This window comes from Mastigoproctus giganteus, chromosome 2, assembly GCF_048544385.1.
Source record: "Mastigoproctus giganteus isolate SK-2022 chromosome 2, ASM4854438v1, whole genome shotgun sequence".
Taxonomy (NCBI): domain Eukaryota; kingdom Metazoa; phylum Arthropoda; class Arachnida; order Uropygi; family Thelyphonidae; genus Mastigoproctus; species Mastigoproctus giganteus.
In genome coordinates, this window is record NC_143576.1 from 173,246,884 (window position 1) to 173,269,686 (window position 22,803).

The window sequence follows — 22,803 nt, forward strand, 5'->3', positions numbered from 1 at the left end:
CAGGGGAGCCATGTAATTTGGGTTTAAGTTACTTAAACTTATTATTTTTTAATTTATATGTTTATTTCATTATAAAAAGGTGTACAGTATCTTTTTAATTTTGTGGTGATCTATAATTGATGTTTACTTAGTACCTCTGTATAAAGAATAAAATTATATACTGTATATATATAATTTGTATTATGAAATGTAATTTTTATAATTATATTATTGTAATAAATATCATATAACATATATATTTTATATTAATATAAAATTTTAATATTTAATATTTAAAAATACAAAAAAGTAAGTGGTTCATTGATATGTAACATTTTTGAAATTATCATTGTTCCTTTTTGGAACTATAATTCAACAGCCTATCAGGGATAAGAGAATATCTCCTTGCACTTGTTTAAAAATAGGAAGTGACTGATTTTGTAAATGGTTAGTGTGAAAAAATTTTGAAAATATTGCTGAAATTCCTTTTTGAAATGTTTACTATAACCTATGCCCTCACAGAATATTTTTAGTAAATACTGTTTTTAGTTTCAACTGGTTATGTGTAGCTTTCAGTGAAAAAAAAAAAAAAGAAAATCGTTTTTTTTCCTAAATTCAATAACAGTATACAGGCAATCTCATTTATGTATAAAAGTAGTGAACCAGCGAAAGAATGCAAATGAAGCCACTTTACATTACCCATTCTTTTGCTGATTCACTCTAAAGAATAAGGAATTCAAATGAAGCTGCATTACATTATGCATTAATTTGTCCTAAATTGCAAATGACCCATTATACTGCTGTTTATGTGTAACTCCCCCTTCCAAAAAAAAAAAAAAAAATACACCACCACACTGAATTTGAGTTTTATGGGTGCATTAGCAACTAAGGCTATAATGTACCAAAACCACCATACTTTATTTTGTATTCAGGAAGCAAAGATTCACTATCCATTCCTAGTATAATAATGTCTTATGAAATTGGCAAAAATTTTATAATTTATTTCTTAATTAAAATAAAGTTTTAAATTCTAGTTAAATTTTTTAATTTTAACCAGGTCATAATCAAATTGAGTAACTACAACAGAGAAATTATGATTCCTCTTCTCATACTTGTGTAATCAAGACCCACTAATTTTCGTAAAATCGGACAAATGCTAACTGATTGTGATTTTCTCTTGTAGAGGATCAGTGTTCTCATTTTGAATTTAAAATCAATGGTGTGAATTTAAACCAAATAGGATAGTATAGGCTATTATATTAGCCAGTGGGTGATTAATTGCTGGAACAAACTTCCGTCTGTCGTTGTGGAAGTTGATAGGTTAAATAAATTTGAGGAACTGGACAAACATTTATAGGGAATGGTTGTTGAATTTTTTTTTTTTTGGCTGATGCTGCATAAGCTCATACACTTTGCATCACATGCCACTACTACTACTATTAAGAAGTATTCTTGGAATATTAAAAATTTTAGAAATATTATATATTAAGTCAGAAATTCTCTTACCCGAGGTTTTTACAGGTGTGGCTGCATCCAGATGTAAGATTTAATTATTATTATTACTAGCCATATAGTGCAAGGAAGTCTGAGGCTTATGCTGCACCAGCTAAAAAAACAATTTTTGATTTACCCTGAGAGAGAGAGAGAGAGAGAGTCAGAAGTAGTAGAAGGGAATCACCAAAAAAGGGAAGAATGATGATATTCAGCTCAGGATCCTGGGTGTGCCAAGCCCATACTCATCAGATGTGAGCCCCTGTAATAAAATAAACCTAGTAAGGGAACGAAGGAATTAAGGCAAGCTTTGATCCTAAATCCATGAATGGGGAAATAATTAGAAGTATAAAGGAAGGATTCCTGAAGCTTGATGGGGGCTTTTCGTTTATGCAATTTTCAAAGGGGAGCGAACGTGTCGAAGGCCGTATTTCTAGCCTGGGCATGTTCCATTGCCGTATTTAAAAAGTGTAGTGGGGAGGGTTGAGTAGGTGAAATGAAGAGATGTAGGATAGAAGGAAAATTACCACCTCCTCATATTAACACTAATAGTTTGGGAATTTGAAAAATTTAGAGATTTAGAACAGCTTAAAGGTTTTTTTGGAGAGAGGATATGAAAATTTCTCCTCTTCTTCTCCAGAGACTTTATTGATATCACAAAGACTCCATGTAGTTAATAAGACAACATTGTTTCTTTGTATACACTCCCACCAAAAAGTTTGGAATTACAGCATATGACAGTTTTCACAGTTTTTTTTTGAGATTGTCATAACTAATGTAAGGTTTAATATAAAAAAACAATAGCACACTACAGAGTATTTTAAGATTTTTTATTAAGCATTCAAAAACTTACAGAAAAAAATCACTGAAATGATCATTAACAACTATACTGATTTTTCATCAAAATATCTTCCACGAGATTTTAACATTGCATTACACAGACGTGGCATTCTAGCAATTAAATTTTATAATAGTATCTTGACTAATGTTATATTTCAAGTGATCTGCAGGGTTCCCCATACATTTTGTGAAGGTGGGCAGACTTCATGGTCCAGATGATTCCATAAAAGCTCTATTGGGTTTGTCATGTGATGGGGGTGGCCAAACCATAATTTGCAATAACCTCTTCCCTTGCTGTTTAGTGGCTAGGAAGTCCCTGCACAGATTAGAACTATGCTTTGGGTCACTGTCTTGTTATGTTATAACATTTAGGTCATTGTCTTGTTATAACATAACAGGACAATGACCCAGAGCTGAAGTACAAAGGATATTGGAATATGTTTAAAAATGTCTTTTCTTAAAATTCCTTCAATTCCAATGATGTCACCCACTCAAGAAAAACAGAAGCAACCCACAGATTATGACAGAACCATCACTTTGCTTGACTTAACTGAATAAAAATTGGTGCCACTAAATAATGTGGCACCATTTTTGATTCAGTTGATTGTCTCACATAAACTCTACGCTTGGATCTCAAATTTGGATTCATCTGTCTATAGTACATTTTTCCACTCTTCAACTGTCCAATGTTGATGGCACTGCCCAAGCCAACCGTTTCTTTTGATTTTCCAGTTTTAATGAGGGTTTTCAGACTGCTACACAACCATGAAATCTTGCTTGTTTAATATGAAATTTTCCAATAGATACAGACATGGGAGTTTCTCTGTTCCTATTGAACTCAGCTTGGATTTCAGGTGCAGTAAATCATTGGTTGCATTTAGAAATCAGTGTTATGGTCTTATCTTATGTTTCCATTGTTATGCACAGTCATCCTGATAGTAGTTTGTCCTTTCAAGTCTCCTTGAATTGTTGAATGGTAGTCTGTACTCCTTTAAATTAAACACCTATTTTTTTACTTCTATGGAACAACTTTCTTTATACAGTTATAATAGCACTTCTTTTTAAACATTAATTTTCTTATTTCTTGCCATGTCTATCATTACACTTTTTGAATGATGGATGTTTGATTTTATGTTGCAGCTCTTACTCCTCAATTTATATTATTTTTAAAATAATATATATTGAAAATCTTCTATAATACTGAAACAGTACTCCCACTTTTTAGAATATTCTGGATGCGTCTACAATACTATCACATTCAGGAATCTACTACACCAGGAGTGGCCTACTTCATTTGTGATGTGATCTACCTTTTTCCTTCAAAATGTGCCGTGATCTATAATCTCAAAAATTACATTGCACAACGTGCACAAATCGAGGGATGACTGTATATTTAAACCCGTCGTTATCGAAAAATTAAATCCACGATCGACTCGTTGGCCACCCCTGCACTTCACCTTTCTGGAATATTCTTAAATATTATTTCAGATTTTTTTATGTATTAATAAAAAAAATATTTTAATAATAATTGGTAAAAAAAGTTGGTCCAATTTTAATAAAAAAAAAAAACTTTAAAAATTAGGAAAAATTAAAAGTGACCAAAGTTTTTTGGCGGAAGTGTATATATGAACTCAGCACGTTCCCACACAAACTTAAATGTCATTTTCTGAAGCCTGTCAAACACAAATTTGTCTACCTGCTCAGCCTAACTAATGAAAATGAAGAATATGCAATTAAATCTATGGCGATTACAAAATTAACTTTTTAAAATAAATGAATAACCTTTACTACCATACTTTTAAACAAGTAATATATAACTCCATTTTAAATATTTCCAACAGCTAATATTTAAAATAAACTCATACTTCCCAAAAACATTTCAGAAACTGAAACTCTTACCGCCTTACTCACATGATAAAATGTGTCTAATCTCGTTTCGAACAAAATCTCGCGAGAGTTTGATAGACTTGGCGGTATTTACATCATTCTTGATGGTTGAGTTGGACATAGACGTAATGTGCATCTTTATGTTATTATTGAGTCACAGTTTACTTTGTTGATTGGCTGCCAACTGTCGTTCTGTTACCGACTAGTCTTACGGATCTGTCAGAATGCCGCCAAGAAAGCGAAAAGCTGAAGACGAAGGAGATCAAGATGATGCTAAGAAAGCGTCGGAGGTGGAAGATGATAGTAATGTAGCAGGTACAAATGCGTCCGATGCCGGAAGCGGGAACCTAGACGACGCAGTCGGTCAACAAAAATCGGACAATGGCGGTAAGGCAGAACAACCTGGGCCCAGCGACGACACCCCGGACAACTATACTGAGGAGGAGACAACAGCCGTCGATGGAAGCGGAGACAAAGGGGAGAAGAAAAAATTCGTAAGCATCCACGTGCTATTGTTTACCACATGCTGTAGTTATATATGGTAGGCTAAATGTCAACTGTAATCGAATTGAAATCGATATTTACTTAAAACAGATGCATAATCAGATACGGCAATAGTAACACTATCAACAACGACAATCGACATGGAGGAACGGGCGCGGGTACGGAGCGATCGATATTTGTGAGTGCACAGCTTACATTTACACAAGCTTTACAGTGTTTTACTTGTAGTGTCAACCGAATGGTTACTTGCTATCATTGGTATGGATTTATAAATATCCTTCATTTTCGGGTGACTGCAGTTTACAAAAACCAAACGGGGAACATATACAGTTAACTGACGCATTATAATTATATAATAAAAGGTTATATTTTTGTTAACTGTGTTTTAGGATTTTATTAATAAAAAAGAATGGAAGGCATTCATAAAAAATCTAATGGTAAAATCGATTTTTTAAATGACCTGTATCATAGAAGTTAAAATTAAGTTTTTACTAACTTTTAAAAAAGTTTATCAAAGTTTCTAAAGGTAAAACTTACTTTGTGTTAAGCCCTGTTTAGGAATAATGCACACATTTAATTAATTTCAAGTAAGAAAGTAATGGACAAAGTTATGAACCTGTGAGTTTTCGTATTGTACATATTCCTTATTTCAGGCATATTATAGAGCTGTTTATAGTTTTTTTTTTTTTTTTTTCAATTTATCATCGTATTGTTTAGAAATAGAAATTTTTCTTAAATTAGAATTAAAACACATTTTATGTTCCGCCGAAAATAGATTAGATAAAATATAAATTTTATCTAATTGATGATTTCACTTTGATAAAGTTTGTAAATTTCGTTTACATCTCGACACAGGACTTTAGTATTCTCTTTGTTCTGACTTTGACTTTATTTCATGACTTTGTTACAGTCATGAAACACTTCATTATTGGGAGCTATTTCAGATTAGTCTGGATTCATTACCTAAAAAGGTAACCTGTATTTCTCTTATAAGAAGGCTAGACTTTAGATATTTGTTTCTGGTCTGACTTTTTTGTGATTTTATTTTCCAGGACTTATTAAAGAAAATCCTTGAGATATGTATGTGAGGACCCGGATCTATGTTAAATGATGCAATTTGATAACTGATAGTTTTTGGGCTGTGACATTATAAAAACAGTTCTCAATGTTATATTAAAATAGTGTTAGAAAATTGATGCAAACAAGTAAGGATTATGTAATATTAAAACTTATGTTTACACAGCTATAATCCACAAAGCTCTAATTTCTTTTATGCATTTCATATGAATATCCATGCAGTGTCTTTAAAATAATGGCTTTAGACATTGTTTTAATTCTGTTCAGTGGGAATAGGTGTTGAACCTAACATTTCAGTGAAGTCATTCAAAAAGCTTTTTATACTTTTAAATTTGTATTGTTCCAGGCCAAAACCAAAGTGGATGAAGTCAGTAACAGAAAAGAAAGTTACATGGGGTGAATATATTCAGTGACGCTGATTGACAGTGTCTCTTGAGAAAAAAAAAAAGGCAAATTGTATGTTTTGTCTTAAAAAAAAAATCCTATTATTTTTATTGTGAGAAGGCTGTGAGGAGTTTACCTTTTGTAATCTTGGTTTAGAACCTATTTCAGAAGAGTTCATTCAACTCTACAGATAACAAATTGTTTTGAGAATGAAATGCCAAAGCACCTCTAAAATGTTGATATCGCTTGCAGTTTCATATAGACATAATTAAGTTCAGGGTAAATTGGGTATGGCCTGTTTTGAACAAACTGGATTTGCTACTTAATGCTTTGAGCATATGTTATGGAGGCACCTTAGTATTCCAGATTTACCTTAGTATTCACTTCCAATGAAGAAATTTACTGCTTTTCATTTAAAGTGTATGCCACTACCCAGACCCGGGTTTTGATTCTTTATAGCAGCTCATTAGGGGACAGGTAGGCATTGCGAAGGCCTGGACAACACAGTAATGAGATATATTCACAATATGTAAGATGGTGCAGTAAGCATAATTAAGTTCATAGCAGCAAACCCAGCTAGATTAAAGCAATGTACAGAAAAAGGCTGTGCCTGACATGTACAAATTTTATTTAGTTAATTAAACTTGCCTTTGTGTGGGAAATTGTCTGGATAACAATCAGTAAACCATTTAATTTGCGGAGTCTGTGTTTTTAGCTTTTAAAATTTAATTAATTTCCATGTAATGTCTTTCACAGAATGCATATTTAGATGGCAGCATTATCTCTAGGAAAGATATGTCATCTTGTATAGAAATCTTAGCTTTGATGAAGATGGTATCAGTAAACTTGTAGACTTTTTTTTTTTTTTTTTTTTTTTATGAGAAATAGGACTACAAAGTTTTCGAAGGATTGAGGTTTACAAAAGTTGTCTTCTCCCTGCCAGAGAATTAATAGAGATTTTATTGTGTAACAGACAATTAGTGCATGTTGGGCAATATGCTGTTCAGCACTGTCCTGTAGCTTGAGTTTTGAGCTGAACTGTGAAAGGACCAGTTGAGACATATATTTGGAAGAAAGGTGGAATTAACAGATTCTAATTCAGAAGAACAGTACCCATGAAAATATCTATAGAAAGGGCATGCAGCAAAAACTGAGCATCTTTATGACAGAGAATTTGTAGGAGATTGTTTATTAATTAAATAACCAACCCTTTTGGAAAGCATAAAAGTTTAAGACAGGTTTTTTTGGGGGGGTGTTGTACCCCCATCCCTTCAAAGAGTTCCTGAAAACTTTAAATCCACCTTACCATGAAACATTGTTCCCCCAAATGTGAGAAGAGTATGGTAGGGTGGATTTATGATTTGTACAAAGTCAGTGACTGTTTAGAAGAAAGAAATGCTGGGACAGACTCCATCGGTATCAAAAAAAAAAATCCTAGATTTTTTGTTTTTAATGCAGAGAAAGCAATATTTGTGATGTGATTATATGAAGAAAGGTTAGAAGTCAGAGTTATCCGCAGTAAAGATATGTGATCATAATTTTAAAAATATTAGTGTTGTTGAAGATGAGCAGCAGCAGCCTTTTTTATTTATTTTTTTTTTTTACTTTCCAAATTGCAATCTACAAGTGATATTGCAATGCCTGTTGTTTGGTTATGGGTACTCCTAAACATGCATTTCAAAAAGTTGCTCATAGCATCAAAAAACGATAATTTATATAGTCTTTCTGTTGAAAGGAGAAGTCCATGACTAGTTTTACTGTTTTCAAACCTTAAGGACCACTTAAATAATAATTTCAATAGTTCTATAATAAATATTTAATTTAATCACATTTATCAACGTTTGCTGTGACCACCAGAATCCTTTATGAACCCCTGAGCTAAAGTACACAGTGCATTACATTTCAGACACTTAGCAAATAGTAAAAATTCATGATTGTTATTTAAAAAAAAAAAAATGAGGAAAAAAAGTAGCAATTTAATGTGTGAATTGGGATCACTGCTTCTATACATTTGCCATTTCCAGTTTATTCCTCCAATCAGCACACATCAGTAACAAACATGTTATCTAGTGCTTCAGCTACAATATATGATAACCTACATAATAAAATTGGAAATATTGGACATTAATTTGACATCGAAGAAGGAAGAAGAGGGATAATAGCGTCGTCACTTTATGAATAAATTCATTGACTGAAGATATAATAATTACTTGTGTGAATCTAATGAATAATATATATCCGTTTATATGCGTAGACGACCTCTGGAAACCAGTCTGCATTAAGTGGGGTCCTGCTGTAGTCACTTTTCCTCTTCAAGAGCATCTTGTGGGATGCATGATGACTCTTCCTATGATTAAAGTCAGCCCCTTTCAAAATCGGCAATGTGGTAGGCAGTGGCATACCACCACATTATCTGATGCCACAGAGACCATAACAAAACCAAATGCAAAAACTGCTGTTAAAGGAAGACCTGCAACTAGGTGAAAGGATGGGATCAGTGAACTTTTGTCCATGACATTTTGCAATGCTGCTCGTATAGCACATGAACAATGCAGTTGGAGGACACTAATGTTATTTGAAGTTGTAGTGCAACCACTAATTTCTGGTAGAGAGTCATCATATTCCAAATGAAAAGGAATCAGTTATGCATGGAGAAAAGTACAGCAACGATTTAAATACCATTCCTCTATCCAGAGGCAATCTCGCAGCATAAAATTCAGTTTATTAAATCGATTGAGAGAAAGTCCAATTTTTGCAATACAGTTAGATGAATTCACAGATATTTAGAACTTTGTTCAACTTATTGTATATGTGAGATACTGCTACAAGGGAGATATTTTAGAGAAATTTCTATTTTGCAAAGCTTTGGAAGGAAGAACGATGGGCGAGAAGGTTTCTGATGTTATAAATATTTTTTTTCAAACAAATAATCTAACATGGAACAACTGCTTTGCAGTTTATACTGATGGTGCGGCTGCATTAACAGGATAAAATAAACTTTGAAAAAGCAAAGTAAAGGAAATTGCTCCAAATATAATTGTGAATCATTGCATTATACAGTACATAGGGACACAGTAGCAAAGGACATGCAAACTGATTTGCACAAAGTTTTGAAATATGCGATAAGTATGATCAACTTTATTAAAAAGTAGAAGCTTAAATAGCAGACTTTTCATAATGCTTTGTAATGAAATGCCTCTTTTATATATTAAACTGAGGTGGTTGTCCAGTGGTAAAGTGACATCTTTTTGACCTCAAACATGAAGTTTTATTGTTTTTATCAGATAAAAATCAGAACCTTTCTCAATTGTTTACAAATATAAAATGGCTGGGAAAACTTAGTTCCCTTTCTGATATTGAAAAACTTAATGATTTAAATTTAAGTCTTCAAGGACAGGGAACAAATATATTAATCCTCAGTGATAAAATAGAAACTTTCAATTTGAAGCTTAATCTTTGGAAAACTGAATTTGAGCGTAATAATACTGAAATGTTCCATTGCTTTTTTTGATTTTGTTATAATATGGACATTTTACAATTTAAGGATATCATTGCCACCCACCTAACAATGCTAATTAAGAATTTTTCCAAATGATTTAATGTATCTCCAAAAAAAAAGTTGTATTGGATTCATGATCCCTTTGCTTTTGATATTTCTTCATGTCCCGAAATTAGCATTCAGCAAAAAAAGGAAGATCTTGTTGACCTGTCATCTGATGAAGCATTACATGCTCTTTCAAGTCTACTTGTTAAAAATTTTGGCTTTCTCTTTGAGACGAGTATCCAGAATTATTGCAAATGGCGATACAAACATTGCTACTTTTCAGGTCTACATTTTTATGTGAGGTTGGTTTCTCAAAATTAACAGCAATAAAAACAAAAAAGCGTTCCAGATTTGATCCAGAAGATGACGTGAGATTAGTAATTTCAAACATTACATTGAGGGGTTGCGTCAATTTTATATTTAATAAAGGGGGTTTATTAAATATAAAATAATAAAAGGAAAAAAAGTTTGTGTGCCACTGGTGAAGACAATAGACAAATTATGCGTATATGCTAGCATGCCTAAATATGCCAATTCCAAAAATTATATTAATGCAGTATTTTATTTCTTTATTTCTGGTAGTTGGTATGGAGGTTATGCTTACTTTTCAGCACTGTGTGTTAAAGGCTTGGGTTTAAATCTTGGAGAGGAGTATTTATGTCACTCCCTCCAGAAATTGCTCAGTTAGTCAACCTTGTGGCAGGGGTTCTTGGAAACGTGGGCGTTTCATCCAGCAGAATAGGCAAACTAATCAGTGACTATACACAATTCACCAACTCCCTGTAGTGTTAGTTGCTTTCGTGTAAAAAAAAAAAATAAGAAGCTAACTGTTTTAGGTAATTAACATTATTAATTAACCTGTAGGCATGTGTGAAATATTTTCTAAGGTATCTCTCAGTTAAATGGAATAACACGTTAAGTCATTAAAAATTGGAAAGAGATAATCCAACTCAGACAATAAGCTTGATATTGCCTTCATCAATATTGTTAATAAATTAGCATTAACATTAGTAGAGGCGTATGATGCAAGAAAGCGAGTTATGCAGCATCAGCAAAAAAAAAAAAACTCCCATTTCACCTCTCCGTTCGTTCGAAATACCTGTCCAGCTGAGCCCTAAATTTATTTAGGCTATTAACTTCCACAACAAGGGATGGAAGTCTGTTCCACCAACCAACTACCCGCTGGCTAAAGGCAAATTTCTGCACATCTATCCTACCTCTGTCTTTCCTCAATTTGAATTTATGCCCTCTCAGATGATTATTCTGAGCAAGAGGAAGAATCCCATCAGCATTGAGCATGCTCAAACCATTCAAGGCTTTATACACCTCTATCAGATCACCTCGTCGGTGCCTAGTCTCCAGACACTGTAATTTTCAAAACTTAAGCCTTTCTTCATAAGAGCAACCTTTTGTTCCATTAACTAATCTTGTTGCCCTTCTCTGTACTTTCCAGCAGCTCTACATCCTTCTTGAAATGAGTCCTCCAGACCTGTATACAGTAATCAAGGTGTGGTCTGACCATTGCCTTATACAAGGGAATAATCACCTCTTATCCCTGCTAGAAAAATTCCTGTATATCATTGACAAGACACCATGAGCAGCCCGTCTGCACTGCTCAGAGAACTTCATATTTGCCTCACAATTACCCCCAGGTCCTTTTCATTCTCTACCACTGTCAATGTAGTACCACAGAGTTGATACATTGCTCTGGGGTTACTATTTCCCATATGTAGTACTTTACATTTGTCAAAGTTAAACTTCATTTGCCACCTCTCAGCCCATCTGCTCGACCTTTCCAGATCCTGTTGCAGCAACAGCAGCAGCATAGCGTCAGTAGTGTCCTTAACAACCCTGCCAACCTTTGTATCGTCTGCAAACTTGGACATTAAGCTTGATATACCATTATCAATATCATTTATAAATACAGAAAACAATAATGGACCCAACACTGAACCCACTAATAACATTAGTCCACCATGAGCAGTGCCCATTGAATACCACTCTCTGTCTTCGCCCCCTCTTCCATCTCTTTATCCATAGCAGCAATTTGCTCCAATTTGTGCAGCAGTATCAAAATCCTTTCTAAGATCCAAATATAAATATCAAAGTTATTCCCTGCATCCAGTTCTTTTGTGACTGTATCATAGTATCCAATCAAATTGGTCAGGCAAGACTTTCCATTAACAAAACCATGCTGTGTCTGAGCTATAACTGAAGCCTTGTCTAGATGATCCTGCAGTGCTTCTTTAACCAGTGCCTCCATTAATTTTCCTGGAACAGAAGTTAAACTGACAAGTCTATAATTACTTGTGTCAGCCTTTGATCCTCCTTTGGGAATTGGGGTCACATTTGCATATCTCCAAGTCTATGGGTACCTCCCCTGAGTCCAAAGAAGCTATCATAATTATGGCTAAGGGTTTGCTTCCTCCTGTACTATAACTGGATAGATCCCGTCCATCCCCTGTGCCTTTTTTTATGTTTATCTTCAACAATTTCTCTTCCACTTTCCTCTCAGTTATTACAAAATCATCTAGCTCACAGCCAGAGTTTAACTTACCTCTGGCATTCCCCTTTCTGAATAACTCCTCATGTGTGAATGTAGATGCAAAATACTCGTTTGGTTTGTTAGCCACCTGAGCAGGATCCTCAACTGTAGAACCATCAATATCCAGTGGACCAATCCGATTCATCCCTTTCCTTCTAGAGTTTACATAGGTAAAGAACTCTTCTCTGTTTTTCTTTGCATCCTTTGCCAAGAATTTCTCATAATATGCCTTTGCCTGCCTAATCTCCTTTGTGACTTGGTTACAGACCAGCTTATATCTATCATAGGCTTCCATATCATCCATTGATTTATATGTATCCCATGCATTTTTCTTCTCTGCCATTTGTCTCATTAGTTCATCTGACATCCATTTAGGACTAAACCTTGAACAATATTTTTTTGTTGGTATGTAAAGCCTAGTAGCTTCCAAGATAAGTTCTTTGAATGCTTCCCATTTTGAATTTGCTGTTGGTAACATCATCAGTTTGTCCCACTGTATAGAATTTAAATACTGTCTCAGACCATTGTAGTCGCCTTTACAAAAGCAAAAACCCTTCCCTTTACCCCTGATGGCAGTTACCTCTTTGAGTAAATCCCACTTCAGCACACTGTGATCACTGCCACTTTGTGGTTCCTTTATCTGCAGATTCTTAATGCATGAAGAATCGCTACTGATAATCAGATCAAGAGTATTACGCCCTCTAGTTGCATCCCGAACATGCTGATGTAGAAAACAATCATCCAATAAATCCACAAAAGCCTTGCTAGTGTGTGAGTGACCTACCCACAAATTCCAGTCACTATCTATGAAATTGAAATCCCCCATTATAAGACTCTGATTTACTGGCCCACTCTATTTCCCTGTACAGTTTCTTATTATACTCATCAGAGTCATTAGGCCTATAGCATACTCCTACTCTCAATTTTGATCTCCCAATGCTTATGTCACACTAAACTGACTCGACACTGCACTGTCCTTGATGTCGACTGGCTTCACTTCCTTGGATTTTATGTGTTTCTTAACTAATAGCATAACCCCTCATCCCTTCCTATCCTGTGTATCCTTTTTGTGCACATTGTACTCCCCAAATTCCAGTTCTACATTCCTTATATCTGTGTGACACGTCTCTGATATCCCAAGAATATCTGCCTTTGATGTTTTGAGCAATACCTCAAATTCATCGAATTTATTTACCAAACTCCTAGAATTGATGTACACGCAAGTTTACATGTTCCTATTCTTAGCCACACTAACACAACCCATGTGTTTACTTGTACTGCAATGACCCCCAGCAGTCTCTGAAATATCTTGCTTCTTGTTTTTCAGATTGCTGCTAATTCCAATAGAAGCAGTGCAAGAATCACTTTCGCCTCTGCCAGTGACTATTCTTAATCTATTAGTCCCTGTATCTCCCCAAGCTAGCAGTTTTCCGACCCACCTAACATCCTAACACCCTGCCTCGATAGCATCGGCAAATATTCTTGCAGCCTTTCTATTTAAGTGTATCCCATCCCTGTAGAAGCAGTCTCTCCTGTTAACAAGTACAGACCAGGCTGACAAAAATCTACCCCTTGAGCCTTGCACAATCTTTCCAGGGCCGAATTGATCGACAAGGCTCTCATCATATACTCCCTCCTGTTGTGTCTGGGCAAAATTGCAGACACTTTCAAATTCAACCCTAATTCACGGTTTTTTTCAACAGTGACCTGTACTTTTTAAGTAATTCTGCATGTCTCCTACTCTTAATATCATTAGTGCCAACGTGTACAACTATATCACCTTTTGTGCCCTTAAAAGATGATATCCGCTGTACAACGTCATCAACTTTTGCCCCTGCAGAGATACCCTGGTCCTGTTCCACTATCCTTTTTACAAAGCATGTTTCTCATTTCCCTGACAATAGAGTCACCAACAACTACTAGTTCCTGTAGGACCCGCACATTCTGCCTTGGGGGTTGCCACTGTGTTGCGTGATGACCAAGTGCAAGCTCTGGCGTTGATGTGGGCAGCTGAGAGCTTGATGGGCCCCTGAATTTAGATCCTTTGAGGGCATCCACCCTGTCCTTCAAGCTCTCATATAGGTCCATAACAACGTTGAGTTGTCGCCTGATTTCCTTACTCCTTACATCGCGTGCACACACAGAGACATCCCCTATGGCAATATCATGTCCCGTACCTGGTTGCTCCACAAACATTAAGCAAGCAGTGCATTTTGAAAGGCTGTATTACGCCCTCTAGTTGCATCCCGAACATGCTGATGTAGAAAACAATCATCCAATAAATCCACAAAAGCCTTGCTAGTGTGTGAGTGACCTACCCACAAATTCCAGTCACTATCTATGAAATTGAAATCCCCCATTATAAGACTCTGATTTACTGGCCCACTCTATTTCCCTGTACAGTTTCTTATTATACTCATCAGAGTCATTAGCCCTGTGGGTCAGGGGAGACCCCTCGGGTCTCCCCTGACCCACAGCACTCCCATTTGCTTGAGCCTTTTGCTTTGCTGCTCTGGTCTGAGTCACGATTTCGATTTAATTTCAATTTCAGTACAAAATTATAACCCTAAACTTGTATCCCAACACAGTTATAATGCTATACAGGGTGTTTCAGTTAAACGTTTCAGAACTTCTAAGAGGGGTAGGGTACATCCTGACAACTCGAAATCATATAGCAATGTGGGGTCGGAAATGCTTTCCTGAAGCGGTATTGTACACAGAAGTCGTCGTGCAGCACAGATTCGATTTTTGGTCAATGTATGGGCCGGTATTATGGGAGATCACCTCATCGGACCTTACCTGTTACCGTGTCGTCTAACCGGGCCTATCTACTTGATCTTTCTGCAGCAAGTATTGCCACAACTTTTGAGAGATGATCAGATTTCTGCATCGACGAAACAGACAATGTGGTTCCAACACGATGGAGCCCCTGCCCATTATAGCGGAGATGTTCGTAACTACCTGGATGTCACATTTGGTCAACAGTGGATCGGACGTGGTGGTCCCGTGCGTTGGCCTGCTCGGTCACCTGACCTATCATGTCTTGGTTTTTATTTCTGGGGTCATATGAAATCGCTAGTTTATGACACCCCTGTTGACAATGCTGAGGAGCTGGTTGCAAGAATTGCAGTAGCTGCCGAAGAAATTCGAAATTCGCCTGGAGTATTCCAGAATGTTCGGATGTCCGTGCGTCGGAGATGTGAGGCGTGCATTGTAGCCCGTGGAAGAAACTTCGAACACTTACTTTAATCCATGTACCTTTTGCTTTTTTTCATGTATTATTAAAACGATTTCTCACTTACTGTCTCTTTTCTTTATGGTGCTTCTGTGTACAACACCGCTTCAGGAAAGCATTTCCGACCCCACATTGCTATATGATTTCGAGTTGTCAGGATGTACCCTACCCCTCTTAGAAGTTCTGAAACGTTTAACTGAAACACCCTGTATATATTTTTCAGTATCGAGTATTATCTACGAGTTCCGTTTATATAACTTCCGTATCAAGTTATATCTTTATTAATTATGTTATGTTTGTAATCTGAGTCGTTATATGTATTTAGTTAAAAGTACAATTTAATTGAGAATGAAGTTTAACAAGATTAATAGATTTTACTGATTAATTGACAATATTATATTATATACTAAACTATACTATACTAAGCTTACGCTATCTAGTTCAGGATATAACATTGTATTGTTATGGCCGCAAGTTACGAACAGTAAATTTACAGACACTTTAAGTATTAATTAACTTCCAAATCTCGCTGTCTCAATTCATAATAAACTAAGGATCCAAACTAGGTCTATAACTATAGTTTGTTTGTTATTTGGTTTTTAGGAGCATTAGCAACTAAGGCCATATTGCTCCGGGATATGCGGTGGTCATTCCCTGACCTTTCCACATCTTCCGTATTTGGTGGTGATGGGCTCGAATCCCAGTCTAATCAAGAACCACGTGCTACGCACTGCTGCTCCTTCCCACCTGGCTACGGAGGCACCTATAACTATAAATATAGTTATAGACTATACAGTAGTGCCCATTTATAACCACTTACAATGGTTAGAAATGTTCACCAAGAGCTTATTGTATCATAATTACTTAGTGTCCTAATGGCAATACTTGGCTTAACTTGAATGTGTAGATCAGGACAGTCTGAGGAGAGCACTTTGAAATGTAAGTGATAATCACTACACATCCTTTTGTTTTACAGGGTGTATAATCCAGACATTAGTTTGAATGCTCATTGTTTGGTTATTAAATTTTTATTTTACAATGTATTTTACCAATTCCTTTTTGGCATTCTCAAGATTAATCATGATGTCCTTTTGGTATGGTTTCTATAATTGAGAACGGCATTCAGTAATTGTGCTAATGGTAATCTTGAATAAAATAATTAATAACTGGATTATCATAATTTTTTGTAAAGACCAGCATTTTAGATTAGAGGAGTAGTATTATGAATACTCCTTGAATGGAGAGCTGTTATGTAAAGTGGTGTGAAGTAATGGATATTTTATGAAAATGAAAATTAGTACTTAAGAGGTATTATTTTTCTGTTTTTTTTTTTTTTTTTTTTTTGTGTTCTGGGACAGCGACATGGGGTCAGAGGAGTTCACAAGATTGAGAGAATACAAGAAAATCACTGTATTTGGCACTCATGTAGGTTTAAATCATGATCAGTTGAAATGCATGTACCCTTCCTTTTGACTATGTGGCTGCAGTGGCCTAGCTTGTAAAAGTTATAGAACTTGTTGTGTGGGTGTTTGGCATATACTCATTTGCAAGAAATGTAGTGTAATAATGAAGACCTTTTGTTTCAGAAGTGTGATATTTCCCCATATTGAGAGTGTGCAGACATTTTCCTTTACCAACTATTGTAATTCTCACCAGCAAGACTTGCAATTTCGTCTTTTGGAGTGTGGTAAGATATAAAATTTATATTGTAGGCAGTCCTTAACAGTTGAGGAACAACAGGATTGTTACTGTGTCACCATTGGGATGTGGTATGTTGCATAGCATCACATGGATACTGATTGTAGTCATTAAAATAACATACATTAGGTCTGCTGTAGGCTCTGACATGCAGAGTCACTATATCACAGAGCATTTCAGAGTGGGATAATGTTTTTCTATAACATTATATAAAAGTAAAAATGGGAGTTCATCATGATTCCATTGAACGTAGAGCAGAAAAAGTCATTACTTGTTTCTTTACAATAAAATATGAATAAAAAAGTCTTCACAATAAAATGTTACTCATAAATTGAAAATTTTCTCAGTAGTTCAGCTTGAGGTTTATACATGGACGCATATCTGTTTGCACCATTCTGACTGCTAAATGTCTTTTTTTTTTTTTTTTTTTTAATATCTGTGGCTACCACATCCGACTTTCTTAACCCTTTCCTCAGTATATACGTTTACATATGTTCTTTGTGTGAGGACTACATATGCATATATTTTTCAGGGTTATTTCAAGTTCATTTCAAATGTGTCTATTTATGCACAGATTGCCTTAAAATATGCTAGTGCTAATGTGTTTCTAAGTAATTCTAAGTGCAATTTTTAATGAATGGCAGTATGAAAATACATCATAAAATCAGAGGAGGAAGTCAAATGTTTTTGCCTGATTTTAGCTTATAAAAGTGGAAATTTGGAATTCAGATCCAGAAGTGGTGAAATTGAATCAAGTAATATATAAATAAAGTAGTAACAATGAGTTTTACGTGATTTTTTTTTTTTTTACCCTTTTTTTTTTTCTTTTAAATTATGATTTGATTTTTTTAAATAATTTCACTAAAAAATCAGACAACCAGGGTCCAAGGCAAAATAAGAACAAAATGATATTTAAAAGCATTTATGGACAAAGCTTTCATTTTTTTTTTTTTTTTTTTTTTTTTTGAATTTTCAACATTTCACAAAGAAACTCACTCTCACAGAGTTCAGAAGAAAACAGAAAACTCATTGCCCAGTGTTCGCACATTACTATTAATATTAATAGGTGCAAATGATGCAAGAAAGTAAACTTATATAGCATCAGACAAAAAAAGCCAACAGTTCCCATATCACCTGTCCATCTGTGCTAACCATTTGTCTAAGTTCTTCCTTGGATTTATGCAAACTACTTACTTCTTCAACACCAGATGGGGAGTTTGTTCCAGCAGTTGACAAGTTTCCAAGTCTACTCTGCAACCATCCTTCCTGATTTTGAATTTTTGCTACCTTATATGTATAGTGTGAGCAAGAGAAAGGATTCCATCAGCATTGAGCTTACTCAATCCATTCAAAGCCATAAACACTTCTCGCAAGTGTCTGGTCTCTGTACTGCATTTCGTAGAACTGAGGCCTTTCCTCATAATCATACCCTTTTATTCCTCTCAGTAATCTCATTGCTCTTCTTTACACCCTTTCTTATAAATACACTAGGCGCCTCCGTAGCCAGGTGGGCAGGAGCGGCAGTGCGTAGTACATGCTTCTTGATTAGACTGGGGTTCGAGCCCGTGACCACCAAATACGGAGGATGCAGAAAGGTCAGGGAATGACCACCGCATATCCTCGGAGCAATATGGTCTTAGTTGCTAATGCTCCTAAAAACCAAATAACATTATAAAATGTTGTTATTTGGCCTCCAGACATGTATGCAGTATTCAAGATTTGGCCTTACCACTTCCTTACACAATGAGACAATCACCTCCTTATCCCTGCTGGCAAAATTCTTGTACGTCATAGACAGAACCCCATGAGCTGCCCTTGTAGCTTGACTGCACTGTTCAGAGAACGTAGTATCCAATTGCACATTTACCTCTGTCTTTTTCATTCTCCTCTACCCTGAGTATGGTACCAAGCAGTTGGTATGTTAATCTGGGATTACTCAGATTATGCAAGGAAGTTCACATAGGAACTTCCCATGTGAAGTTCCTTGCATTTGTCGATATTAAACTTTGTCACTTCTCAGTCCATCTGCCTAATTTGTTGAGATTTGTTGCATTAATATGCCCTAATTACTGTGATTAACCATGCTGCCAACCTTCTGAAGACATATACTTGCATCTAGTTCCATTGTTACCACAATATCCAATCAGATTGGTCAGACATTATTGCTCTTTAACAAATCCATGTTGTGATTGCAGTAAGATGGTCCAGCATTACTTCTTTAACCAATGACCTCATTATATTCAGGGTCAAGGTAGTGTATCTGTAATTACTCATATTACACTTTGATCCTCTTTATGAATTAGGGATACTCTCACACACCTTCAGACAAAGGTTTGGTTTGCATCTTTTGCTCTATACTTGTTAATTAAATCCTCAGATCTTCTAATCATTAGTACCAACATGCACAACAATATCACCTTTTATACCCTTAAATGATGATAGCTGCTCATTAACTTTACCCCCCTGGCAGACATACCATGGTCCTATTCCATCATTTCTTTTTGCCCAATATGTTTCCCTGCTAGTTGAGTCAGCAGCTGTGGCTACTTTGTGTGGGACCCAGAATCTGCTGCAGAGAGCATCCTTCTGTTGTCTCATGCTGAGTCATGTGCTCAATATTTGGGGTGGGCAAGTGAGTGCTTGATGGAACCCTTTCTTTTAATCCTTTGAAAGTGTCAGTCCTATTTTTTGACCCCTTATATAATCCCATCAGAATGCCAAATTTGTGCTTAAGCTCCTCGTGCCCTTTCCAACAAACAGACACAAAGGCATCCTCTGTGGCTGCATCATGTCCTGCCAAAGGTAGCTTTGCAAAGAGGGCACAACTAATACACATAGCATAATCCTGATTTGTAGAATTACCTTTGGAAATTCTCTCCTGAACCAAAGTATTTCTGCTACTTGGAGCTCTTTCCTTTGCTGCTCTAGTCTGAGGCCTGGTTTTAGTCTAAATTTAATTTAAATTAAGACTGAAACTAGATGATTGAAAGGAATAACGTTACACTAACCTTGCTTATTTTAAAGCAGTACAAACTACTATTATAGATTTTTATAACGTTATGTTATAAAAATCTATAGTTTTTAGGTCCAAAAAGGAAAATCTGATGCTGATTACACTGCTACAAAACTGTATAAGAAACCTCAATAGTGCCCCCTATATCAACACTATAGCAATGGCAGTAGAATTCAAATATCTTAATATCCTTGTAATGCACTTCATATACCTGTCTCTCTGATGATATACCGTCTCTGACACAAATTCATCAATTTGTGTCAGAGACACATATAATAACCACACTACTAAATTTAAATCATCTTTAAACATTTAAATCAAAAGTTATAAAAAAACAGTAATCTTTAAACAAAAAAAGAAAGTTCTATTTAGCAGCTCCAAAACAAGCGGTGCACTCTGGCCCATTCAAGAAACTTACTCTGTGAAGGGTTAAATGGCATATGGTTAAATGTGGCTTTGAAATATCTATTGTTAGAAATCAAGAGTACACCTAATTCTGTTTTTACACGATAGATACGTTCCTGAAAAATTCGTGTAAAAAAAGACATTGTATTTATGGAAGGAAAGACGATTGGTTCCGGATCTAAAAAATCAGTAAAAATAATTAAAAAAAAAAACACATAAAAATATTCTTTTTAAGCTTATTATTTTATTTCAACAAAATACACATGTAATAATATGTAATGAAAATGTATTAAAGTAAATTTGTATGCATATGAAATGAAAAAAATTCTTCATGAACAAAAAAAATCTGTTTTACACATAACAAGATTTTATTCATTTTCACTTTCTGATAATAAACGGCGCATACGTTTGCATACGACTGGAATATCACTAGAAATGTTGTGGACATGGTCTTCTTCCTCTATTATGAAATTCTATCTGTGATCTCTTGAGAAAAATCAGCACGAGTCTCCTCTGGTGCTGATGTTTCACCGGTTTTTACGAACGAATTCAGTTATTAATCGTTGTGTTCGTGTTTTGGTTAGGCCGTTATATAATTCTCTGTAAGAGGCTGTCAACAACTTCAGTTCACGTTGAAACTTCCCAGCGCGTTCTTCATTAGGGTCATGTTTGACAAAATGATTACCTAATTTTCTGGCCAGTTCCAGACCTTCTTTTATTAAATCTGCATTTAGAACAGAATCATTTTCTTCATTATCACTACGTTCTGTGGGATAAGGAGTCCCAAGGACAACCTCTAATATTTCATCTTCGCTTAGGGCTTTGTCGGTTAACAATTCATCAATATCTTCAAACGATAGATCATCGAATCCTTCTCCACCAATTTTGTGTGCCATTGTAATGATGTTGGGAAATTCGGTCGTATTAGGGATGATGGGATCTTTGCTTTTTACACATTGTGGCCAACACGCATTTAAAGTTGCTGGTTTTAATTCAGTTAGCGCTAATCCAGCTTGATTGATACAATCCATAATTGAGAATTTCTTCCACACATTAATGACTGTTAGTGTTTCATCATTCAGTTTGTCCAAAACGTGTTGGAATGTTCGTTTTACGTAGTATGTTTTAATTGTCGCAATTATACCTTAGTCTAGCGGTTGTATCAAAGATGTAGTATTAGGTGGCAGAACTAAAATTTGTATGTTTGGGTGTTCCAAGACAGGATGGCCGGGTGCATTGTCAAGAAATCAGAAGAACTTTAAATTCGAGACCTTTCAAATTCATATAACATCTGACTTCTGGGGTGAAACATTTGTTGAACCATTCTGTAAAGATAGCAGTTGTCACCCAGGCCTTCTTGTTTGACATCCAGTGAACAGGCAGTTTATTGATATCTACACCTTTCATTGAACGTGGGTTTAGGGCTCGATTTACCAGCAGTGGTTTCAACATACGATCTCCTGAAGCGTTGGAGGAAAATAACAAGGTCACACGATCCTTAGCTACCTTAAAACCACCAGCAGTTTTCTGCGATTTGGCTACATACGTTCTGTTCGGCATTCGTTTCCAGAAGAAACCAGTTTCATCTGCATTCCACACTTGATCAGGAGTGTATCCTCCGTCTTCAATAATTTTTGCAAGTTCCTGCGGGAATACTTTAGTGGCCGGTTCATCTGCAGATGCAGTTTCACCTTTAATTTTTATATTGGGAAGAGCATTCCTTTTAAGAAACCCTGTCATCCAACCTGTACTCGCAGAAAATTCATACTTTCTGTTTAACTTTCTGTTTTTTGTTTGAGATGAAGTGCTTGGCTTCTTTTCTTTAATCTGTCTGTAAATTCTTAGTGCTGTTTGCTTGATGGCATTTCCATCTACTGGTACTCTTTTTTGTGACTGATCTTCTATCCATATTACCAGAGCCTTTTCCATTTTTTCCTTGACAATATCTCTTGTATATGATGATGAATTAACACTTACTTTTGTTCCAGAACATACCGACTTCCTAATTGCAGCTTCATTTTTCTTAATAGTTCTTACGGTAGCTTCATGTACACCAAAATGCTTTCCTACAGACGTAGCCCCTTGTCCAGTTGCAAGACGATCTAAAATTTGAATTTTAAGTTCCAAAGAACTCGCTTTCCTTTTCATTTTGGTAATAGGCGAATTATTCGACATTATATAAGGGCTACCGAAAAATATCT

At 35.6% G+C, this 22,803-nt stretch overlaps 1 protein-coding gene across 1 annotated transcript in view; it reads left to right on the forward strand.

The window, feature by feature from the left end:
* The first annotated feature begins 4,315 nt into the window (after positions 1-4,315).
* LOC150089757 (protein RCC2 homolog) overlaps positions 4,316-22,803 on the forward strand; it is a 236,311-nt gene continuing 217,823 nt past the window's right edge. Inside the window, exon 1 of the mRNA XM_090368784.1 lies at positions 4,316-4,691. Coding sequence (XP_090224910.1) covers positions 4,422-4,691 — 270 coding nt within the window. The 5' untranslated portion in view covers positions 4,316-4,421. The remainder of the gene's footprint in view (positions 4,692-22,803) is intronic.